This window comes from Pleurodeles waltl, chromosome 9 (genome assembly GCF_031143425.1).
Source record: "Pleurodeles waltl isolate 20211129_DDA chromosome 9, aPleWal1.hap1.20221129, whole genome shotgun sequence".
NCBI lineage: Eukaryota > Metazoa > Chordata > Amphibia > Caudata > Salamandridae > Pleurodeles > Pleurodeles waltl.
The window spans coordinates 69310283-69334510 of record NC_090448.1 but is presented as its reverse complement, the minus strand read 5'-3'; the positions used below and the strand labels follow the sequence as shown (position 1 = coordinate 69334510).

At 46.6% G+C, this 24228-nt stretch overlaps 1 protein-coding gene across 3 annotated transcripts in view; it reads left to right on the top strand.

The window, feature by feature from the left end:
• Positions 1-24228, top strand: part of LOC138258968 (cullin-associated NEDD8-dissociated protein 1-like) — a 191451-nt gene that overhangs the window by 151334 nt on the left and 15889 nt on the right. Inside the window, exon 13 of one of the 3 annotated variants that reach the window (XM_069206323.1) lies at positions 7590-7754. In XM_069206323.1, coding sequence (XP_069062424.1) covers positions 7590-7754 — 165 coding nt within the window. The remainder of the gene's footprint in view (positions 1-7589; positions 7755-24228) is intronic. The other 2 variants (XM_069206321.1, XM_069206322.1) reach the window with 2 other exon arrangements.

Here is a 24228-nt window from a genome sequence, read left to right as displayed (position 1 = left end):
CTCATCAGCCCAGATTGTCCGAGAAGGTTCTGGTATGCAGACATTATGTGCTTCTCGATGTTTCTTCCACTTCACTTCCCATTCAGACTGGACCTTCTCTCCCTCTCTGATGGAATGGTTCTACTCCCCAATCTCCAAAACCTCCACCTAAATGCTTAGTGATTGAGCAGGGAAAACTGACACCCTTTCAGCTGCCAGCTGAGGTGGTGGACGTAACCTTGTCAGCATATTGCCCTTCCACTAAGTCTGTTTATTCGAGTAGAGGGAGCACCTTTTTTGCATGGTGTGCAGCCAGTGGTACAGGCCAAGTTATCGCAGGTGTCAAAATTTGTGCTTCACCCTTGCTGTGAGGGGTTGCGCGTCTGCCACTATTAAGGATTATGTGGCTGCCTTGTCTGCATTTTTTTTGACTGCCGGACCAGTCGTCCCTTTATAAGTCACCTATTCTTTTGAGATTTCACAAGGGTCTGATTGATATGATTCCTCCCACTCCCTTTGGGGTTCCCCAGAGAGACTTGAATCCGATAAAGACATCCAGTTACAGATTCCTTACCTTAGAATTTTCCCTAGGCATCCGTCAGAATCCAGAGATTTTTCTTGAACAGTACCCCTGGTTGCTGTTAGATGGCGTTGATTGGCTCTGCGCTGGATATGATGTTGGAGGTTCCATATAGGCGCCACCCCGGCGAGCTGACTGTTGCTTTCTTTCTGCATCAGCCAGCGCTGATCCAAAGAGAGCTACCCCTCAGTATTTTTTGACTGCCCTTGTTTAACTTTTTGTCAAAGTTTTTCCAAGGATGTTATCTAGGAAGACTGAGTTCAAGCCCTGCAGATACTGTCATCAGGCGATGTCGATGATGGATTTGCAGCTCGTGTGCTTTTGTTGTTTGGAGCACGATCATGACTAGGAGTGATGCTCTGAGTGTCGGGCCATGCATCCGAAGTCTTTGAGGGAGCGGTTCCTGAATTTGAGGATGGCCTGATGCTCCTCTCAGGGCAAGTCGAGGTCCCTGTCAATAGGAAGGTCCCAGGAGCGGTTGCGGAGTCCTCCATTGTCATCGTCCCACTCCAAGTCCTCCAGACAATCGGGTAGGTCAAGGCACAAGAAGTCAAAGAAAGTGAAACGTTCTTCGACTTCACCTCATCCGTCGGCCGACAAGAAGAGAGAGCGGGAGGTCGTTATTCTAGGTCTCCATCTGCGAAGCCTACTTGTGGGTCGTTTTCATGCCTACCCGAGTTTCCGGCAGTGACCCCAGTTCAGCTGAAAGAGTTTTATGAGACCATGTGCCTCATTTTTGGGCATCCTGACACTGCTGGAGCGCCTTTGGGCCCTGCGGAGTTGGAAGGAGCCCCTTCAGTTTCCGTGCTGGGGCTTTGGCCTCGGCTTCGAGGGGCACCCATGGATCCATACTAGGATCCGGGACGGCGTTGGTCGTACCATCTCAACCTTCCTCGACGCCAGTCCTGACACAACGGTCCTGGCGCTGCCTGTGCCCTCCCCCTGGGCGGCACCGTCCCATCCTCATTGCCGGGACACAGAGCTAGATGAGCATCCTACAGTGCTGACTCCTGTGGCGAGAAGATCTGTGCCTCCTATGTTGGATCCTGAGCCTGTTTCTTATGGGTTAGGGCAGAGGTTCCCAATCTGTGCGCCGTGGCACCCTGGTGCGCCTCCAAAACTACCCAGGGGCGCCATGACGTAAAGCCTCAATGTTCCCAGTGTAATTTCTTTCGTTTTTCAAGCTGGCTTTCAAACATGTTTTGCTAAGATGAAACTCCCTCTAGTACCACTAGATGGCAGTGCGACATGCAAAATAGCACAGGAATTGCTCCTATCTGCCAGAACAGTTAACACAAACTATGAGCAATGCAGAAATAAAAACAGAGGCACGTGTTGGACTTAGGTATGTACGGTGTCACTTTTAAGGAAATTGTGGTATTGTTTTAATAATATATTTTATTTAATCCTGAAGGGCACTGTTATTAGTCTTGTTAATGTTAGTTGGGGGGGGAAGACTTTTTAACATCTCTTATAGTGTATGAATAAGTTCTTATAACTATGATAGTATGGAATATGTTTAATGCATAAATGTGTTTTTACTTTTGATATGGTGTTATGTGGACCTCCATCGGAGTTTTGTACCATAATAAGAACTGAATTGACACGAACTGTGACACACGACTATAGTGAGAAGGAATCAGAGACTGAAGACAAATACTGAAGTCTGAGACAGGAGAGTGCAATGACTCCATCAGACGCTAGAAGAGACTGGAGCAGAGTTAAGATAATGGCAGCTGCTGGAACATTTAGTAAAGTACTTTAGTATAGTACTTGAAAGTGAAATATAGTAGAGCTGATTAGTGGAGCTGTATTCTTATATATCAAAAGTGGCTCTTTGACAACTAGAATGACTTGAAGAAGAGCTCCCTGTGCTGGAGGCAATTTTTAAGGAACAAAACATCGTTTTAAAGAAAATCATTATGCGGACCACAGTGCTGAAGAGCACTGTTTCTGTCTTAACCAATGAAAGATTTTTTTCTATTAAACAACTGTTATATTTTTTTAAATTTTGCTACATCTATGATTATAATACCTTCATAGTTCATACCAAGTATTTTTGAGGGAACAAAATGGAAGAACTCCAGAGGCCGGGCTTACAAGCCCCTCCCCCCCACTCGCCAAAACAAAAATAACACAGTGGGGAGCCGCAGCCAACTGCCAATAGGTCAAGGGAGCCACGGGTCGAAAAAGTTTGGGGACCACTGGTTAGGGTATGTTGAAGAATGGGAGGGGTTGCTGGACCCTTTGGTGTACCAACTCCAAGACCCTATGGACTGACTTACAGACTTTGGTGAAGCCAGTGGACTGAACACCTCCCCAGATACTGGCATTGATTCTCCTCCTATCGTGGCTTTGGAGGAGGGTGCTTCATAATCTGTGGTGGTGGGAAGAGCAGCTGAGGGCCTGCACCTTGAGCTGCCTTCGATGACAGTCAGGACTAACCTCCTGACAGCCTGGAGCCTCTTCCTCAGAACCCTTGCCCCCCTTCAATGAAACCCTTACGGATGTCCTACAGGATACCTGGTCCAAACCCAGCACAGGGGCTCCTATGAATAGGGCAATTGCCCATTGCCCTGCTCCAGGCGACCCAAGCTTCCTTACGCATCACCCCACCCCTGAGAGCTTGGTTATCCAAGCCTCCACTTCCCAGGACGCATTCCCTTCCGCACCCTTGGATAGGGGATCCAAGAGACTGGCCAAGATGCTTTCTTCTGCCAGCCTGGCATTGCGGTCTGTGAACACTGCATGCCTTTTGGGCAGTTATTCCCACACCCTGTGGGTTAAAGTTGCTCAAGTGCTGCACAGGCCCTGGAGGAGGCCTGGGCTGTACTTTCCCATGTAGTCGCTGATGGGAGGGACACAGCAAAGTTCACAATCAGAAGTAGACTGGACACAAAAGACTCACTGGGCAGGGCAGTTGCATGGACAGTGGCCCTCCTTTCAAGCCTCTCCACTATTGTCCTCTCAGGCTTCTCACCTTGAAAACAGCATTTTTTGGGCCATTATATCTGCCCTCGGGGTGAGTGAGCCTCAGGCATTACCATCTAAGCCGCCCTACCTTTCCATCTATCCTGACAAAGTGGTGCTTCACACTAGGGCTTCCTTTTTGCCTAAAGTGGTCACACCTATTCATGTAGGCCAATCCATCACCTTGACTACTTTTACGCTCCCCCACATCCTTCTAAGGAAGAACAGTGACTCCACCGTCTGGACCCAAAAAGAGCGTTGTCGTTCTACCTTGACTGCACACGAGGGTTCCAGGTGGACGACTAACTCTTTGTGGGATATGTTGGTGCAAAAATAGGCCGGGCAGTGCAGAAGCAGACCGTTTTCTGATGGGTCGCACTCAGCATTAAAATCTGCTACGCACTGACCAAGAAGCAACCACCCGAAGGTTTTTTTTTTTTGTAAATATTTTTTTATTAACATTTTCACAATAGAAATACAGTCTGAATCTTAGAAAATAGTATTCATATATATTTCTAGATGGGAGATATATATGAGATTGATATTCACCATTCATCCGGAGTTTGTAACCTTCACCCCATTCGACAACAGGCCAGAAACTACCCTGTCCCCTCCCATTCTCTCCCTATTAGCTTCCACAGATGCAGTTATATACTCCATCATGTCGACCCTGTATATTTTCTGGTGTGTGTGAATGTTGGAAGTGAAGGTCAAGAGCCTCCCTATCACCCACCTTGCTCCCCGTCCCTCTCCTGCACCATGGCATCCATATGGGGGTTGGAGTCTGAGGACTCTCTTAAGTTCTGTGTCATTGCACCCCCAGCCATCAGAACACCTTGTTCTTTCTCATAATGCCGCCTCTTTTTCAGGTGGGCTTCTTCTGCTCCCGCCCATTCTACTATATCTAGCCCCCACACTTCTCATGTTGAAGAAAGCAAACACGCCCAATGTAAGGAAATATGCTGTGTTGCAACTTTAACACCCAGTATAGTGTTGCGCTTACTAAGTTTTCATTTTGGATTCTCCGGGAGGAGCCCTAGTAGACATATATCAACTGTGTGGGAAATACCACAGCCCATCACTCTTTTTAGCTGAACTAAAACCAGGGACCAGAAGGAAATCAAGTTGGACAGTACCACACCATATGTAAGAATTCTGCCTGTGTCGTCCCACAATAAGGGCAGCCCTGTCCTCTGGTGAGGTAAATAGAATGAAGCTTTTTTGGGCATAAGTACATCGTATGGACTATATTATATTTAATTAGTTTAAACTTTGCGTTCACCGCTATCCCATGTACTTTAATCCATTCCTTCGGGGTAGGGGGTGCCTCAGTAAACTGCTGCCATGTTTCTTCTATTTGTAGTGGCTGAAGTTGTTTGTCACAGCGCAGTGCTCAGTATAAGCATGTAATAAACGTACGATCTTCTGCCATGGACAGGAACATTACCAGAGTTTGTGTGGGGTCTTGAGAGTCCGGAAATGTGGGCCATAACTGCCTAGTTGTTACTCCTACCTTAGAGTACTGGAGGAACTGTGCTTGGCCTAAATTAAATGTGTCCATGTCATCCTGCAGGGAAATAAAGTGCCCTTCTGGGTATACATCTGACAACATAATACATCCTCCTTCCTACCATCTGGAAACAAACATCACTCTGGCTATCCGCTGAAATGGGTAGACCAACCAGTCAAGGTAAGGGACATACTGGGCTTGCTTCATAACCTGTCTCACTGTCCTTTACCAGATCCCATCCGTCAGGTGAATCAAGTGTGGGAAGTCCCTTGGCATATCCCTTCCCCTCGTCATGAGTTCCCCAACCACCTGAAGGTTTGCATGCTCATTCTACCAGAGCTACAGATGCGACCACAGCGTTAGCATGTGGAGTTCCAGTCCTTGGCCTCTTTAAGGCAGCAACATGGGCATCTCTGCATACATTTACCAAACACTACTACCTGGACAGTCAGGTACGTAGGGACAGGTACTTTGTCCATTCGGTCCTGCAGGACTTCCTAGTATGATGTTAGTTTGCAAACCGGCCTCCGGGGATGGTATTACTTGGGTATCTATTCTAAGGTAGTAATCTGTAACTAGATGTCTCTAACAGATGTATAAGTTACTTACCTTCAGTAACGTTTTATCTAGTAGAGGCGCTATCTACTTTCAGATTCCTTAATGACCCACCCATTCTCCTCGCTCTGCAAACTGATTTCTAGGGACAGGGACCTCCACCTTTTAGGGCCTTAGTTTTGATGCACCAGTAGTCTGGACCTTTATGGCTCTGCGCGTCTGGCATGAAAAGTTGTGAAAAGAAACTGACAGCGCACCAGGGTGGCTCCTATATAGGACCTGTGATGTCATATCCGGTACGGTGGACGAGGGATGTGGAACCGATCGACGCCACCTAGCGGCACACAGGGGGTACTCCTCGAGAAACATTTCTGGATCCAGACAGATGCCTGTGGAAAATTCTAAGGTAAGGAATCTGCAAGTAGATATTGTCTCTACCAGTTAAGGCATTACCGTATTTGTCCATTTAGTTCTCACCTCTCTGATGGGGACTAAGTTTGAGCCACTTCAGAGTTGTACTACACAAATGTTAATTCAGAAAACGTTGTTTTTTGTTGCCATCACTTTTGCTAGAAGGGTTATTGAACTGCAGGCCCTTAGCTGTTGACCTCCATTACACTCTTTTTTTTTCCCCCCAGATAAGTTGACGTTGCAAACCAAAGCTATTTTCTTACCTAAGGTAGTGACTCCCTTCCAACTCAGTCAATCCATCACTCTCCCAACCTCTATCCTCCCCTTCATCCTATGAAAGAGGGGTAATTAATACCTGGACCGCATCATGGAATGTTGTTCGGATGACCAGCTCTTTATTGGGTACTGTGGTGCCAAAACTGTAAAGCTGTGCAAAAGACAAGTCTCCCATTTTGGATCATTCTCTGCATCAAGATCTGTTGTGCTTTAGCCAAGAAAGAGCCTCTTGAATGGATCAGAGCCCATTCCACCAGGGCTTAGTCAACCACTTTCGTTGCCAAAGGAGTTTCAGTTGCAGAAATTTGTACGGCAGCAGCATGGGCTTTTTCTTGCACACCTTCACAAGGCACTACTGCCTTGATTCAGAGGTGTGCAGGTACAGACATTTTGCCAGGCCTGTTCTGCAGGATTACATCACCTAACCATCTGTCAACCCTCCTTCTGGCAGCGTTTTGCTGTGAAATCAGTTCTACAGGTGAGGAATTTGCAGATAGAATTACCCCACAGAAGAAAGTCACTTACATGCGCTAATGATCTTGATGCTGTATCTGCAGATTCCTCACCGACCTGCCTGCCTCCTCGTTTGATGGATGAGTTATAGGGAAAGTTAATAAGATCCCATTCTATATATATATTTTGGTACCACAGTCTTTCATCAGTTTCAGTCTAACCTCTTGCCTCAAGGACTGGGAAACATTGGAGTGCAACTGATGTGCCGGGGCGGATGCTTAATGGCCTTGGTGATGTCACCTGTCTCACTTCTGGCCTCGACTGAGTCCAGGGCCTTCTACTGGCGACTTGAGAGCTTTGACGTTTTCTAGATCCAGTCTGATGCCTGGAATTGTACTACAGGTGAGGAATCTGTAGGTAGCTAGAGTATCCTTCAGAAAGATAGTTACCGCAGGTAAGTAGCTTTTTAGTTTTGCACCTTTGCCACCACCCTGCCTCACATGCAGGGTTTTATGGTACTGTTAAGCATATACAAATAAGTGCTTATTCCTCCTCTACTTCCACCACTACTCATAAAGGCAAATACTGCTTTACTGTTTTGTTCCCAAAGCTGTGCTTGCATCAGTTAGAAGCCTGTGTTGTATGTAAACATTAAAAAAATAACTCAGAGGAACACATATTGATGTGGTTGCAGTAGTGGGGGAGGAGGATTAAGTTGTTCACAAGTTTCCCAAAGCATTGGTCTCTGAAGCTTTTGGTAATGTGATGCTATTTGCCGAACATTACAGAAAGTATGCATGAATAACTCCAGATGCACACATTGGACCTTAACATAACCTTGTCTCTTTTTTACAGGTGGAGATGGGACCTTTCAAGCATACAGTAGACGATGGTCTGGACGTACGGAAAGCTGCCTTCGAGTGTATGTACACATTGCTCGAAAGCTGTATGGACAGGTTGGATATCTACGAATATTTAAACCACGTGGAGGATGGGCTGAAGGATCATTATGACATCAGGGTAATCTGCTTTTTCCTCAAACCCGCGTGCAGGGCAATTGCATGGTTGCTAAGAGCATGCTTGTGATTGCATGCCCCGCTGACCTGTGAAAACCTGGACATGGGTTAGATGGTGAGCTCTAACATTCTCAGTTTAAAGCGTAACTTTGATCACTGGAAAGTTGTTGAGTATATGCATGACTCTAAGTGACTGTCTCCCATCACCAGCCCACGGCCCTTGCTGGATTTCCATGTTTGCTTTGGCAAGTGCTGAAACCAGTCCTTAAACGAGAAGATGATGCAGTACCCAATTGGAAGCACCACAGTTCTAGGACAAGTCAGTAAACTAGCTGAGTAAATGCATTTATTCCATACTTAGTCAGTGGATTATCAGTTGGTTAACTCAACCTCACATTCTTGAATGTTACAACAATGAGTACTGTGGAAGTTACTCAGTAGTGCTTTGAATCTAAGTGGGCAGGGCTAACTGCCATGCTGGACGAAGCCGTTTCAATGGCACTATCCTCAGCCCTGTGAAATCCTCCTAATCCTGCCTCCTGGGTGTCCATTCTGGCCACCAGAGAGTTGGTGACAGACGCTGGGAACCTCTGTATCCGATCGGGCCAAGTACTCTGCTGTGGCGAACTGGGTGTCTGGCTGTGCCACTGTGTGGCTGGTGAGGGTGGCTCGGCAAGTGGGGGTCTGAGCTCTGGGTGCCACAGGAGCTGAGGACTACCCTGGTGGGGACCCTCCATGGCCACCAGATCCTGCTGCTTTGGTCCTCTGACATCTGGTCTCGAACTGTGACTTTCCTCTCCATGAGGCCCACTAGGTGGGGAGATGGCTGGTTAACTCCAAGCCACCACGCAATACCTGATCCCTTGCCAGGGTTTGACTGGCAACGGCACCTGGTAGACCAGGACATTGCCCTGCGGCCCCTTGGCAGAGGGCCATCACACTGCTTCAGTGCTGCAACCACCTTTTTGGGCCCAGCGTCCCGCCCATTGGACTTAGGTTAAAGACGATCAGCTGTGTGCCGCTTTCTCTTTCCCCTTCTGCTGCATGAGGATCGCCACTGGTTGCGGATCACAGCTGACCAGCATACTGGCCACTCTTCACCTTGGACCCTTTGAGCCCTTGTGAAAGAGCAAGGTCTGAATACTAAGGGCACCCTCTCTGCCACGGGGACGCTACCTTGACCTCTCACGTATGCCACAAGAGCCTGCCTATCCTGAAGCTTGCTCCATTTTCCCCTCTAGAATACTCACCCTGCCCGTTAGCAGAATCATAGGGTGTTCTCATTGTCAGAAGGACACCACAAGTGGCACTCCCCCTGCCGCCAAACTAGACAGTATTTTAGCTGTCATAAACTTCACTAGAGGTGCACTTGAAACCAAATAGAATCAGTAGTGGACATGTGACTGCTACAGGATGACCATAGGAAGAGGGCAGTCTGTGTCTGCCAGATGAAGCCAGAACTTTTGGTGCCGTGTCTTGCCTTTAAATCTCATGCTGAGGACCTGTGTACACTGATGGGCAGGGTCAAGACCCTAGCGGCCAGATTGAGAACTAGGAGGGTAGGGCCTACCAGAGCAGTTTGAGGGGTATCAATGCTTACATTCCTAGAGGACTAGTTTCATGAGGTGGTAGCCCAGAGCGCCTGTCCAAACATTATGCCCTGGAGCGTGCACACAGAGTGCCAGCGCGCCCACCCCCCATTCCTGGCTATTACACTTCACGGATTGAGACTTTCTCTTAGACAGGCACAAAGCAATGGCCCCTTCCAAGTGGATAATGCGCGAGTCTCACTTTTCTCCCTTTTTACAGCTGTAGTTCAGAAGCAGAGACCTTCCTTCTTGACTGCGAAGAAGAGATTTATAAATCTGCCATTCTGTATGCACTGCTGTTCCTAGCTAAACAAGTTATTTTTCTGTACTCCAGAGGAGGTATAGTAGTGGCTCAATGACTACGCAAACAGAAGTCGCTAGCCAGAGTGTGAAACCCCCCCTCACCACAGAACACTGCAAACACAGGAGATCCTGCCCGCATTGAGGGAGAGGTACCATGCAGTGACAAGCCCGAGCTGGCTGAGACAGGGCGGTCGCTGCAATGATCACTTACCCCAGGCGGAGCCCCAAGAAGGTGACTGGTTGAGAGGAGGACACCAAAGAAATCATCGGGAGCAGCACTGGCTCTGACGCCAATGCACCCCTGCCTAAGATCACCCCTGGCACACCTGACAAACTCATATGACAGTGGCTATAGTGCTCTTAACTCCTTTTTTCAATGGAAGGATGGCCGAGCATCAACCCCACTTCTGAGGGTCTGGGTAGAACCTTGCTGGAATAGTTTGAACACTATGCGCTTGCGTATTTGTCATGGGTGAGGGTTGTTCTTGAAGTTCCTTGTTTTCCGTGCTTGGGGACACTTTGGTTGGACGAACCTGGGGGATAGGGTTCTGGGATGGCAAGTGGGTTAGACAGCGGGATAAAGGACCATGTCTGGCTGGCTCAATTGTCAGACTCCTCACCTGGAATGTAAGGGGCCACAACTCCTTGATGAAAAGGTAGAGTCCTAGCCTACATCAAGAGACGTACCGTACAGATCATCTTTCTACAAGAAACGCAATTAACTGATGCGGAAAGGCTTGCACTACAAAAATGATGCCAGGTGCCAGGGTTGAAAATATTACATGACATACTCTGCCTTCTCCCTAGCGGTGCTCGTCTCGCTACTACTGTGGGTACCCTTCCTGCCACCAATCGATGAGTATAGACTCACAGGCAGATATGTAGTGCTGGTGGGCAATCTGGAGACGAAAGATATTGCATTGATAAACCTATTCAACAAACAGATCAAGAGACCTTCCTCTTGTCCCTATTCATGCACCTCTCTGCACTTCTATATCACCTACTGATCATAGGGGGCCGACTTCAACTGCATAGCAGATAAAACCTTGGATAGAACCCGCCCACCATTGCCCACATCCCCAACCTATGCCACACCGAAATTTCTTAGGAAGTGGATGCACAAGTGGAGAATGTTTGATACTTTGAAGGAGTGTAATCCGCTGCTCAGGGAATACTTCTACTACTCAGGTTTACATGACCTCTTTGTTTGCCCAAATACATTACTTTGCAATTGACTCTTATGCCACAAGGCAATCCACTAGGAATACCTCGATAAAACTCACTTAGACCACAACCCCTTCTTATTTACCCTGTGCTGGGATCCCTCCAGACCATTGATCCCGACTTGGAAACTCAACACAGACTCCCTAGAAGACAGTCTTCTGGGCTTCCTAGAGACTACTGTCGGCATTCACTTTGCAGAGAATGACGGCACTGCATCCTCATTTGTGACTAAATGGAAAGCACTCAAAGTAGTGGTTCAGGGATACTGTATAGCTATGCTGCTGGGCATCTGTTCGGAACTCCATCGCAAGATTGCACAGAAATAACGCTTACTTGACACGCTGGGCAGGGCCTTGTGACCCCTCTGCACACCAGTGGGCTAGGCTTGAAAAGGAGAAACTATTGGTACTAATTGAGAGACTGAGGGGGCATGACCACTGTCAATATATCACCAAAGCGCATCGCAAACAAGATAAAGCTGAGTGCTTACTTGCATGGCTTGCTAAACCCTCTTAGAAATCAATCCCAAATGGTACCTCTGGTTGATCAAGTGGGCCATAATATCTAGGATTATTATGCCCACTGTTAGAACATCCAAGTCAGGCCTATAAGAGCTGCCCTCTAATATCGTAGGCGCCACAACATAGCCATACTGCTTGGGGGAGACATCCAGGTTTAGGAGGTTGGAGACGCCCTCCGGTGGGAAAATGCCGTGGACTGATAGACTACCTGTCAAATTCCATTCGGCCTTCATGGACATCTTAGCTTCCCCACTAACGAAACTCTACAACACTGCAAAAGAGCGTGGTGCCCTCCCAGCCACCATGCCCAAAGCTCTGATCATCCTGCTTTTAAAACAGATCAAGGAAGAGGACCTTGCCTCTTCATATAGTCCACTATTGATTTTAAACATGGACGATAAAATATTATTTAAGACCCTGGTTATCCGACTATTGCCTTGACTTCAGAGCCTGGTACACCTGGATCAGTCTGGATTTATCCTAACCTGTAGCATGGTAACTAACATCAGACGACTTGTTTGCGTCTTACACTCTCCCCTACAGGTGCACCCAAGGTCCTGGCAATTGACATATTTATGCTGGGAATTGTATACACCATCATCGTGGTCGTGGGTTTCTCACGTGGACAAAACTATTATACACTGCATCAACTCCACTTGTTAAGACTGGCAGGTTCATTTCAGACTCTTGCAGCATTGCGAGAGGCACCAGACAGGGATGCTCACTTTTACTGGTACTAGTTACTATGGCTGTACAGCCCTTGGCATTAACACTCAGACAGTGCAACTCGTTCCATGGGCTGCACCTGGGTGACACCCCATTCAAAGTATCTCTTTGCTGAAGACATCATACTCTGTCTCTGCAAGAAGAGGTCAGATATAGAGGGTGCTTGCACGGCATTTACTGAATTTGCGGAGGCGTCCAGACTCCAGGTAAACTGGGGCAAATCCATTGCCTACTCTACACGTGCTGGAATTAGAGAACAGGCCAGCGGAGCTTGGAGGGGAGGTACTGTGGGAACCACATACATTTCTCTAGAGTAAAAATCGATCACTCTGAAACCCAGTTGATTTAGGGCAACATTCGGGCTACATTACATTCCGGGTGGGGGGTCTGTGTGTGTGTGTAAGGGGGGGAGCCGGTTTGTGGGGTGGGGGAGAACATGGATGCCACTATGGCACCGGAAATTAATAGGATGTCCGTTTCCCTAGGCGGGACCAACATCAATGCATTTCGGACATTCGTGGACACGATGGAGCTGGGAGACGTATGGCGCGAATATAACCCGACTGCGAGGCAATTTACACACCTGGCAACCGCACATAGTAGTTTCTCCTGACTAGATTATTTGCTTACCCATAGCACACGTCGGTCACTTCCACAATGCCTTCCACTTAGCACAAGGTATCTCTGACCACTCCCCGGTTGAGGTGATACTCTCTGGCCCCTCCCGGAGCAAGGCACAGGCCCCCAGAATAGACCCATGGTACCTGAAGGATGGACAATTTTGGAACAAACTTAGAGAACGAACAGAGCAATATTTCCAGGAAAACTAAGGAACTGTTGCATCAGCCTGTACTTTGTGGGAGACCTTTAGGGCAGTCTTTCGGGGCCACGCTCTGATAAAGGGGTTGAGCTTGGAGCCCGCTGGGAAGTGCGAGACACTGGAGAAGGATATAGCTCGCTTTGAAACTGCATTACTAAATGGGGGAAGGCCTGACCCAGCCCAATTTCATAGGCTTTGGCTCCTACAGCAGGAGCTCAAAGATCTGGCAGAGGACACTACCTGATCCCAGGTGTTGGCCACACAGAGACGCCTCTGAAATCAGCAACAGAGCCGGCAAGCTTCTCTAGCCTGGTTAGATAAGCAAGATAGGGACAGGAACTTAGTGGTGGAAATCCGAGATACCAAAGAGGTGGCCCACACCACTGGTGAGGCTATAGCAGAGGCCTTTGCAACATACTGCGAAGGAATATACTCCACAGCAAATACAAGTACTAGCGACGACACAGGGGTGGCTCCTTCGCAGAGGCGAAGGAGCGTCGCCCCACTGGCTAAGCCAGCCGCTGACAAATAAAATGATATGTTAATATTGTTTTATTTTTCAGATGCTGGCTCAGCCTGCATGTGGAGGTAAGGGCAGGCGTGGTCCATAGAAGCTGGGAGGAGTGGAGTCAGTGCACTAAGTGCACATCAGTTTGGCTGGCCGTCTTAAGCCGGCCAAACTGACTAATGCTCTTAGGTTTCACCAACCCTGCTCTGCAACACAGCCGGGTTAGAGAAACTGCACAGACCCCCAGTGCACTGTCTGAGCGGCAGACCGAGTCACTTAGACCAATCCTGCCGCTACTGTCATGCTAGATATAGCATGAGAACAGTGCCAGGATTCCGTGGGGAGCCTGTGCTGGTATCCGAGGGACTGTGGGGATGCTAACACCATCGAGGGAACAGGACCCAGGCAGCCGATGCTGGCAGTGGAAACAGTTTTTTTATTTTTTTATTAAATAATTATTTTATTTCCCCATTACTCCCCTCTGTCCACCCCACCCCTTGAGATTAGCGGCCGCCGCCACTGATGAAAGCACTGACCTTCTAAGGAACATCTTTCTTAGGACCCTGTCTGAGGATGTCTGGACTGCGCTTGAGCTTGACCTAACAATATGGTTGGGAGTGTAATCTAGGGGCTGCAGTTCGGGAAGGCGGTGGGACCCAGTGGCCTTCCTCCAGAACTATACAAATGCATGTCTGACAAAGCGGCGAAATACATGCTGGGCATGTTTCAAAGGGATAGACAGGAAGGTATTCTCCCAAAGGAGCTGAGATTGGCTACCGTTGTTGTGATCCCTAAAAAAGTGTAAGTCGCCCACAGATTGTGGTTCGTACCTCCCTATCTCGCTCCTTAAACATAAAGGCCAAGGTCCTGGCAAAGGTTCTGGCTAACAGGCTGCAAAAGGTGACGGCCACAGTGATCCAATCGAATCAATCGGGGTTTATGCCACAGAAAGCACATGGTTAAATCTCAGATGAATCGTTGGAGTCCTGCATATGACCGGCCCACCTTACAGTGGCGAAGCTGTTCTGCTTTCTGTAGACATGAGAATGGCGTTCAACATCATCGAGAGGACATACCTGTTTGCAGCCATGGACAAGCAGGGCTTCGGCCCCCAGTTCTGTGGCTGTATTAGGCTCCTGTACCAGGGACCGTGGACGAGAGTGAGAGTGAATTGAGGGCTGTCCCGTCCCTTCAACCTTTGTGGGGGCTCGAGGCAGGGCTGCCCCCTATCCAGAATTATTTTTGAGGTGGCATTAGAACCATTGGCCACTTAGGTCCAATAGGACCCCCTCATATGGGGAATCGAGGAAGGAGGAGGCTGGGAGGCAAGAATATCCTTATTCGCCAATGACATTCTCCTGTATGTCACGCGCCTCCTTGTTACAATAGACCGAATGCTCCACATTTTTCAGGTCTTTTGGAACCATTCTGGACGATCAACTGGAGCAAATCCCTTGCTTTCCCCCTGGCGTGGGTATAGCCAACTTTTCCATCTAGATGTGTGGCCCCAGTAGTATGTGAAGGTGTCCAGTATGTAGACATCTACATGTCGCGTAACGTTGAGGAGTTTTCTGAAGAAAAATCTGATTCCCCAGCTGGAACGTCTCAGCAACAATGTCACCGACTGACGAGCGCTTTCGTGTTGTCTAATGGGGTGAGCGGCACTCTTTAAAATGATGTTGCTCCCTCACCTGTTATATGTCCTGCTGAACTTCTCATATAGAGTGCCAGCGGACTTCTTCCCTATAGTCAACATTGAGCCGTGCAGACTCCTGTGGGACGGGGGCAGCTCCCGCATTTCTCTGGTCAAGCTCCAACGTGGAGTATTTTAGGGTGGATTGGCGGTCCCTGATGTTTGTGCTTACTAATGGGCGTTGCAACTGATCATGATCAACGACTGGTTTTTCGTGGATGTCAGAGACCCTGCCTATCGAGTCAACAGGGAGGCTATGGGGACCCAAGGCTGTCCGTCATTCCTATATGATAGAAGACGAGAGCGCAAACTCCCGATTCACACGCAAACAGTAGTAACGGCATGGAAATTCCTGGATTGGGAGGGCAGGTTCACAGACATGACTCCCCTTTAGAACAGCAATCAACTGCAGGAGGTGGGAAACTTTAGAGAGTTTTATAAATGGAGCCTAATAGGCATTGAACACCTTAGGTATGTTTGGAGAGGGAGAGCATTGGTTTCCTTTGACGATCTTAAGAGAGACTTTGATATGAGGGAATCGGAACGATTCAGATATTTGCAGTTCGGACATGTGCTGCGGTGTCATATGATGGAAGGAGAGCAACTGTCAGAGTTGGTTCTGTTATAGGACCGGCTCTTCCTAGACCCCTTGCTGGACAAAGCCATTTTCCTAACATACAGGAAATTGATGAACAACTCCCCTGACCCTATGAGCTCAGTGCGAGAAGTCTGGGAGGGTGACATTGGGTTACTCAGGGATGATGATTGGGCGGAGGTGCTTCAGAGCCCTAGGGAGGTCCCAATAAGAGCTTGCTTCCACCTCAGGATATTGCATCAATCTTTTTACTCTCTGCCACTTTTGCACCGCTTGGGGCGCAGTGACTGACTTGTGTGCTAGAGGCTGTGGCATGGTGTGGTCTTTTTTCCATATACTATAGGAATGTCACATAATTCAGAAGTACTGGCAAGAGGTAATGCACATCATGAATCTGGCTACTGGTCTAGCGGTACCACAGGATGCCAGGTGGCTTATACTGCATGTAACTGGGGGAGGAAATGTGGCGTAGGTGCCAAAAAATCCAGTTGATACTGGTGGCTGGGGTGGCTAAAAGGAACATTGCGAGGGCATGGTGTGGAATTTGACCTCCAGTTGTCCAGGACAGGGAAAGAGGCGTGGACAGGTGCCAGTGAGCTGAACAGGTGATTTCTAAAAGTCGGGGATGCCCCCAGAAATACAAAAAGATCTGGAATCTATGGACTATGTACAGGGAACAATGAAGGTTGGTGGACAGGAGGTGGGAAGGAACTTCAGAGCTTAAAGTATGTTCAAGATAGCCCACATAGGGTCGAGTTTTCATTGAAGATGTCTGTGCTTTCACAGTGTTGATCAATTACTAGTCATAAGCGTGAGTGAGATGTCTTCTTCTCCATAATGTATCAGTATATTCATCCATGACAATGTCAACTGAGTATGCTGAGCAACTGTAAAATAAAAAGGGTCTTTAAAAACAAAATTAAACTTAAAATAATGTCGCTTATGCACCTCAGCCAAATTTAAACTGAAAAATCTTCAGGTCTGCTACAGTTCCCTTGACTTTGATAGCCACATCTTTCAAATTAGTTCAGAGTGTCAGTAAATAGCATGCTAAGATACCTCCCAGATTGTGGCAATTTCTATTTTAGCATTATGGTATAAGATGAATTGATGTCCCTCTTGCCCATTTTATCATATAATAATATGCTTCCTCAACTTCTGCAGAAAGCATCTAACGGACTGCATTTGTGATGACCAATCAGCCACTTGTAAATTAAAAAGTGTAGGGGCTGAAATATACACTTGTTTTAGTCCATTCAGAGTTACTGTCTGAGGTTGTGACCCAAACTGATTGATTTAGATCTTCACTCATCTCTCTTGATTGCAGAGAATTAATCTAGGCAGATGAGTCCCCAAAACCTGCAATTTTATAGTGTAGTCTTATCTACTCAAAGGTTGCAGTGTTGCAATGTAGTCAACACAAGACTACAGCCTTCAACCTTACACATCCTTAAAGTAATTATGTCTTCCATTGTTGTTGCACCAGACCTGTAACCAGTGAGTGGCAAGTTATTAATCCTCATCAGATTACCTTAGTAAACAGTTATTTTCAGCATAAAGCAGTGTGATAAATCGATAGTTGTTTGGTGGTCCCTTTTTTTAGGGTCGAGCCTGCGTTGCATGCGCATGCGTATGCAGCGAGGCTCTTTTGTATTTAGAAAAGGGCTCGGAGCCCTGTCAACTTCACGTCAGTGTTTTTTATTGGTTCGTGGGCTTCCCTAATAAAATCTGCTTGCTTTCATTAGTCGAAGGCACGCATATGTCATGCCTTTTCCGGTAGCTAGCCCTCCTCGAGCGCAGCGACCAAGTACAGAAAACATGCAAGGCTCGCTGTTTTCCATTGGGCTCGTGGACTTGTTTTTCTCTAATTTACGAGCGCGATCTCGCTTGGCAGAAGTCGAGCGCTTTACATACTTGATTTCACTTTTTCGGGTTATGTACATAAATGCACTTTTGCCCGTTAGGTGAAAAGTCGGGTTAAGAGTTTACAACGCGATCAGCTCTAACATGAGCAAACGCGAGACCCGTTGCATTGTAAATGCTTGTTAATGAATTGCTATCAGTATGTGGCTTGTCAAAATTTGAGAAGTAGACCAACATCCTGTGATGTAGTGAAACTTAGTAAGCATTATTGTGGCACAGAAATTCGGATTCAGTTTAAATAATGCTGTGGGCAGTTGGATTGAGGCCTGGAGCATGTGCATTTTTTAGTTGTTTATTAATGGTATTAACATCCCGTCCTGTGCAAACTCATTTTTTTTTTTTCAAACTGATTTTATAATTTGTAACCACAGTATATACAAAGATACACAAAGCCCAAAGTTTTCCACTCCAAAGCTCCCCTCCCCTTCCAAACCGAACGTACGCTGGCTTCCAAATATTCAGTCATCACAAATCCATCCTCTCCAAATGTTATCACATTTCTTGGGATATCCTCTACTGTTACAAATTGCTTTCTCCTGTCTGTAACAAACCTATGTATCTTTCCCAGTCTTCGAGCTTCGGTGTCCCTGCAGAACCCCATCTACATGCTTTCTCCCTCTTTGCCAAGATAAACCTCAAAATGAATTAGTATTCATTGATACGAAGTGGCATCAGAGTCAATCCAGATTCCTAACACAGCTAGTGAAGCAGCCATGCCAATCTCAACCCCCGTGATCGCCTTCAGCCTATTATGTTCCTTCTCCCAAAAGACTTTCAGTGCCAGGCAATCCCACAGGGTGTGGAGGAAAGACCTGTGTTGACCACATTGTCTTAAAGAGGAAGAATCAGGTATCTTCCCAATAATGTGTAGGTGTGTCCTAGTGTAATAGACACTATACAGTATTTTTAATTTAATTAATTTATAACAGGTTTTACTTACACCAACTTAGGGAGGGTCTCTATCTAGTCTTCGTCCAACATCTCAACATCTCACTGATATCAGCCTGCCATTTATTACATAGTGCACCTAAATCCTTCTGAATATTTCTCATAAGAGTTTAATGAGTCAACAAAAGGATCACCTTCCGGCTCCTCACCCACGCACACAAAGCCCTCCACAACAAGGGACCCGAATACCTCAACCGCCGCCTCAGTTTCTACACACCCACCCGTCAACTTCGCTCCGCCAACCTCACACTCGCCGCCGTCCCTCGCATCCACCGCACTACGGCAGGTGGGAAATCCTTCTCCTACCTGGCAGCCAAGGCATGGAACTCCCTCCCCGCCAACCTCAGGACCACCCAGGACCACCTCGCATTCTGGAGGCAGCTTAAAACCTGTCTCTTCGAGCAGCAGTAACCCCCCTCCCCTAGCGCCTTGAGACCCTCACGGGTGAGTAGCGCGCTTTATAAATGTTTTGATTGTTTTTTTGATTGATTGATAAGTATGTGAAATAATTGTCCTTTTCAGAGGGCCGTCCAGTAACCTATATTCTAGGGCTCCATAGTTTCTTTCCCTCCCGCAGTATGCTTAGTTAGGGCATGATGTAGTTGTAGATATCTGAATATTTGAGAGGGTTGCATTTGGTATTCCTTTTGGAGATGTGAAAATGGTGCCATGCCTTTGGCGTCACACACATCCACCAACGTACTAATCCCTTTCAGACCCCATTGCGTAAATCCCTTCAGTGTTGTGAGATCCTGTAGTCATGTACAGAGCCATAATGGGGTTCCTGGGATCAGACGCCCCTTCCAGCCCATCTCTCTATGCATCTATCACCACAGGTCTACTGATAACCTTGTGTCCGGTGGAGCATCTCCCCTAGGTTTCGCCCCCATAGAGAACCTTTCTCTCCCACCATTTCCCTATCAATTTGAAATGATGACCTTGTCATCGATGCAAAGACCCAGTTGTTAATGACTGATAAATGTGCTGCTTCATAATATCGTTTTATGTTAGGGAGGGCGATACCTCCTTCATAAGTAGAATGCTGTAGGTTAGTGAGTGCTATTTTTAGAGCACCACTCTGCCATAAGAGTCCATAGAAGAGCATTAACCTCACGAAAAAAGCAGGTATATAATCAATATGGAGTATTGTGTAAGATATAGAGAAATCTAGAGAGTACCACTATTTTGAATAGTGTGGCCTTCCCCATCAGGGAGAGGGGCAAACTTTCCCAGTGCTTAACAACGCTAACATCATGCCAGGTTCTGCAACAAGAGTGCAATATTGTCAGTGTAGTGCATAGTGTCAGACTTAGATATCCAAAGCCAAAGGTATTTAAAAGCTAATTTCCTAAAGAAGGTGCCTTAACACAGAAGGAGGGCTAAGCACAAACACCAGAGACTGTGCTCCTGTCCTTTCAGTGATCTTTTTCTCCAGCTTGCACTGGAAACTATTTTATGTCCTGCAATGGACAAGGAGATGATCAAAAGATTGTATGATTGAAGGTGCTATATGGCTTAGAAACAGGAGTTTCTACGGGGAGTAATATTTACGTATTCAACTATCTTGTCCCTTCAATTGAACATATAGAAAGATTCCCCAGCCTGACATCCGGTATCAGGAAGAACACATCATCTGCACTTGCTATGAGAACACCTCCCATTGTCTATTTTGGATAGAGAATACTTTGGAACACTCCTTTGGTCTTAAATCACTTCACTTGTGTTCCAGTATTTGTTAAAATTAAAGACAGACAGTCATATCTATGCCACTGGCTTTAGACTGAAGACAATGGTATAAGTATGATAATTAGCACTCTTCTCTAAGTTCCAATGACAAAAGCGAAGACATTTGTTTTTTTACAGCTTATTGATACAGTCTTTCCTGGCTGATGGAATTATTGTAAAATTGTCTTCATGAAGGCTGAGATGACAATAAGTCATACCCTCTAGAATCAAGCACTCAAGTTCAACAAATAATAAGAGGGGAAGGATATATAATTACTCTTGTATGATAAGAAATCTACTGGAGGGTAATGTGATTAAGTGAATTACTGCACATCCGAAACGCCTCTGCCAGACTCATCCTGGACATTCCCTGCTGCAAAGATATCTCCAATCACCTAAGAGACCTCAACTGGCTCCTTATCAAGAAGAGAATTAACTTCAAGCTCCTCGTCCACGCTTAGAAGGCCCTCCATGATCTAGGACCCACCTACCTCAATAACTGCATCACTTTCTACTCCTCTCCGCTCTGCTCAAAAAGCACTAGCCACCGTACCACGCATACGGAAAACCTTGGCTGGTGGGAGATCTTTTGCCTACCTCGCAGAAAAGAGCTGGAAATCACTGCCCCTGCACCTCAGGCAGTTACCATCCCAAATTCAGGAAGGGCCTTAAAAACTGTCTCTTCGACTGAAGCTCAGAGGACAAACTCCTTTAACACCCTGAGACCCTTACGGGCGAGTAGTTGCGCTTTACAAACTCTGATTGATTGATTGAGTGAATCTCCTGTTTTTTTTTTTCCATACTGAAGCCAGTAAAATCATGACGTTTCTTTGATGTCCTTCAAATGTTGCCCTTCACTTGGGCAAGAAAGTACTTCTCATAGACTATTTAGCCGTGCCAGTCTCAGATGTGTACTAGTTCCTGAGTCTATCTCAAACGGCAGCTGGACAGCAGAGAGTCAAATATTATTTTTTGATAGTGGAACAGATCATTTGCACTGTCCGCAGGATCAAAATTATTGCCTTTATCTGCAGGGATGGGCAACTGAGCAATCTCATTACACAGCCATGTGCCAAATGAAGAGTGCTGAACCATTGTTCTCATCACTTCAGTATTGGCAGTGCAGTATTGGTGCACAGTCTTCTGAGCATGTTCAATACAGTACCATTCATACTCAAGGAGCACTTGCTTCTCTTTGCCGGGGCACTAACCAAGTGCTGCACCACAATCCAACTGACTCCTTGCCCATTGAGGATCAAGAGTTCAAGTGGTGGTGGAGCCTTACCTAATTCTTCCCCAACATTTCACATTCGCCAGAATTAAGACTCAAATATTCCTCGGTCAGGGTCCATTTGGCAGCTCTGTCTCAGTTTTTTTTTTAAACCTCTGATACTGTTAAAGCCTTATCCATCTTTGTCAAGTCAGTGTCAAACATTAATGCAGTTCATACAGTTCTGTTCAGAATTTTCCCACCAGTTTTGGCCTCTTCCTTAACATGGGAACTAAATACTGACCTTGGGAGATTTTGGCTTCTCCGCTTGATCACATTCACAAGCTAGAATTGACATTGCTGTTATGATGACAGCTTTCCAAATCAGTTACTCCATTTGGAAGAGCTTTATTCATATATGAAAATATGTATCACATAATCGGATGGAATTAAAACGTTACGTACAAATATGTTCATAGCTGTTGCATATGAAACCTTTTCATTAAGGTGAATCGCATTCTCACCATCATCTATTTTTTTTCTGGTCCCATAAGTCTGTCTTAATTCTAGCATGTGAATCTAGGAAAAACCCACTGCTGGGGAAGAGAAAGGTACAGACCTGTAACTAAGTTCTCTAGCTTTAGTGGTTTTGATACATTACGTGCAACCTTCTCTCCTTCTTTGATATTACACTCCCATATATCACTTTCAGTGCTCTAAACATTAAAGCTGTAAAGGGATTTGAGCTCAAAGCATCACCTCCGTACAGTGGATAGACTGTACAAGGTACTATTTGATGTGTGCCTTCTGGCACAATACATTTGACAGCCTGAAAAATTCAAACATTGATGGTGTGGTTAGGTGACCAGGCACCACAAGTTCTACTGTTCAATTTGACATGATCTGTCTGTCCACAATCACAAAACTTGGATGTCTACATCTTAGTTTCATCTTACTGCCTCAGTTCAGTTCCTGCATCACAAAACAGTCCCAAGGTAACAAGCAAACCCTCTGGCTGCAGGCATCATCATATCTTTTTAAATGTTATAAGATGGTTATCAGAAAATGACAAGCATGCCAGCGGTAAATGTTTGGAATAAGCAGAAGAAATAATAAAATCAAGATAGTGCTGCACCGAAAAAGCACTAACATCAGAAATAATTCAGGCACGCTGCTGAAAAAGAACTGAAAGCACAACTGCTAATAAGCATGAAAATAATGCTTATTGCTATTACTGCACATAATTTTTCATTTGTATAAAATGCAATATCAATAGATAACACATAACAATAAAAGTTAGTCCTACTAAAAGGGATTTTCTGCAGATTGTGCATGAGACTAGACGCAATGTGTTGCTTCCAGGGTGGTCACTTGTGCATTGGGTTTTGGCCTCCGGTAGCACCATGTTATCTATATGACAAAATCCATGATCAGCCTTTAAGCATTTTCACTGTTGCCTCTCTTAATATATATAACATGCAAGGGAGCAGACACCATTAAGCTGGTGCCCAGGACTTGACTTACCTGGGCCAGTCCTTAGACTGGTCAAGGCCATTGCAGTCCTGGCTTCTGTGCCTCGAAGTACCCAGATCGTCATCAACACTTCTATCGCTCTCTTCGCATTCTCTCTCTCCCATTCACTCTTTGTGGCTCTGTTGATCCTCTTGACTCTTGTGCTCTTTGAGCGTCTTGATGCTCTCTCTCCTTCACCATTTGTGCCTCATTGGAGTCTCTTGACTTTTGTGCCTCTTTGAGCTTCTTGACTCTTTTGCCTTTTTTACCTTTTGTGCCTCTTTTTGCCCTTTTTGTGTCTGTTTTTCACTCTTCTGTGCCTCTCTTGGTGCCTCTTCTTTTCCTTTCCACCCTTTTACCTTGCATGCCATGCTCACCTTCCCGCCTCCCGCAACCCCCACCCACCTTTCTCTGCTTCTCTGTGCTTCCTCTGCCATGCTCCAGCAAGTCCCACCCACTGCTCCGCCCCTGTCCCAGGACCTACTGTATGGCGGCCTCAGTGCAGAGCAGAAATTAAGTTGTTGCCTAGGCCATTACTTACCTGGACCAGTCAAGGCCCTTGTAGACCAGGCTCCCGCTCCTTAAGGCACCCGCCTCATCCTCCACGCTCCTCTCGCTCTCTTCTCACTCTCTCTCCTTCTCTCTTTCACACTTTGTGCCTCTTTTGAACCTCTTGACTCCAGTGCCTCTTTGAACGTCTTGACTCTTTCACGCTTTGTGCCTCTTTTGATCCTCTTGTGCCTCTTTGAGCCTCCTGACTCTCGACTCAATCATTTGTTTACTCTCTTTCTTTCTCTCTTTGTGCCTCTTTTGATCCTCTTGCCTCTCAACTCGATCTCTTTTTCACCCTTTGTGCCTCTTTTTCTCACTTTTGGGCCTTTCTTAGTGCCTCTTCTTTTCCTCTTTCTTTCCACCCTTTTACCTTGTGTGGCACTCTCCCCTTCCTGCCTCCCACGCCCCCTCCCTCCTCAGCCCTCCTGCTCACATGCTTCTGCTGCGCTTCCTCTCCTGCTCTACTGCTAAGCCCTGCCCCCCCTTGCCAGCACTCCTCCCAGGATCTAACTATTTGTGTCCACAGCACAGACGTGCTCCTGGCACACTGAAGGCAAGCCCGTCTGCTTCCGTCCATGCCTGGACTGCACCCATCTTCAGGAACCCTGGCCCAGCCGCTCTCCAGAAGT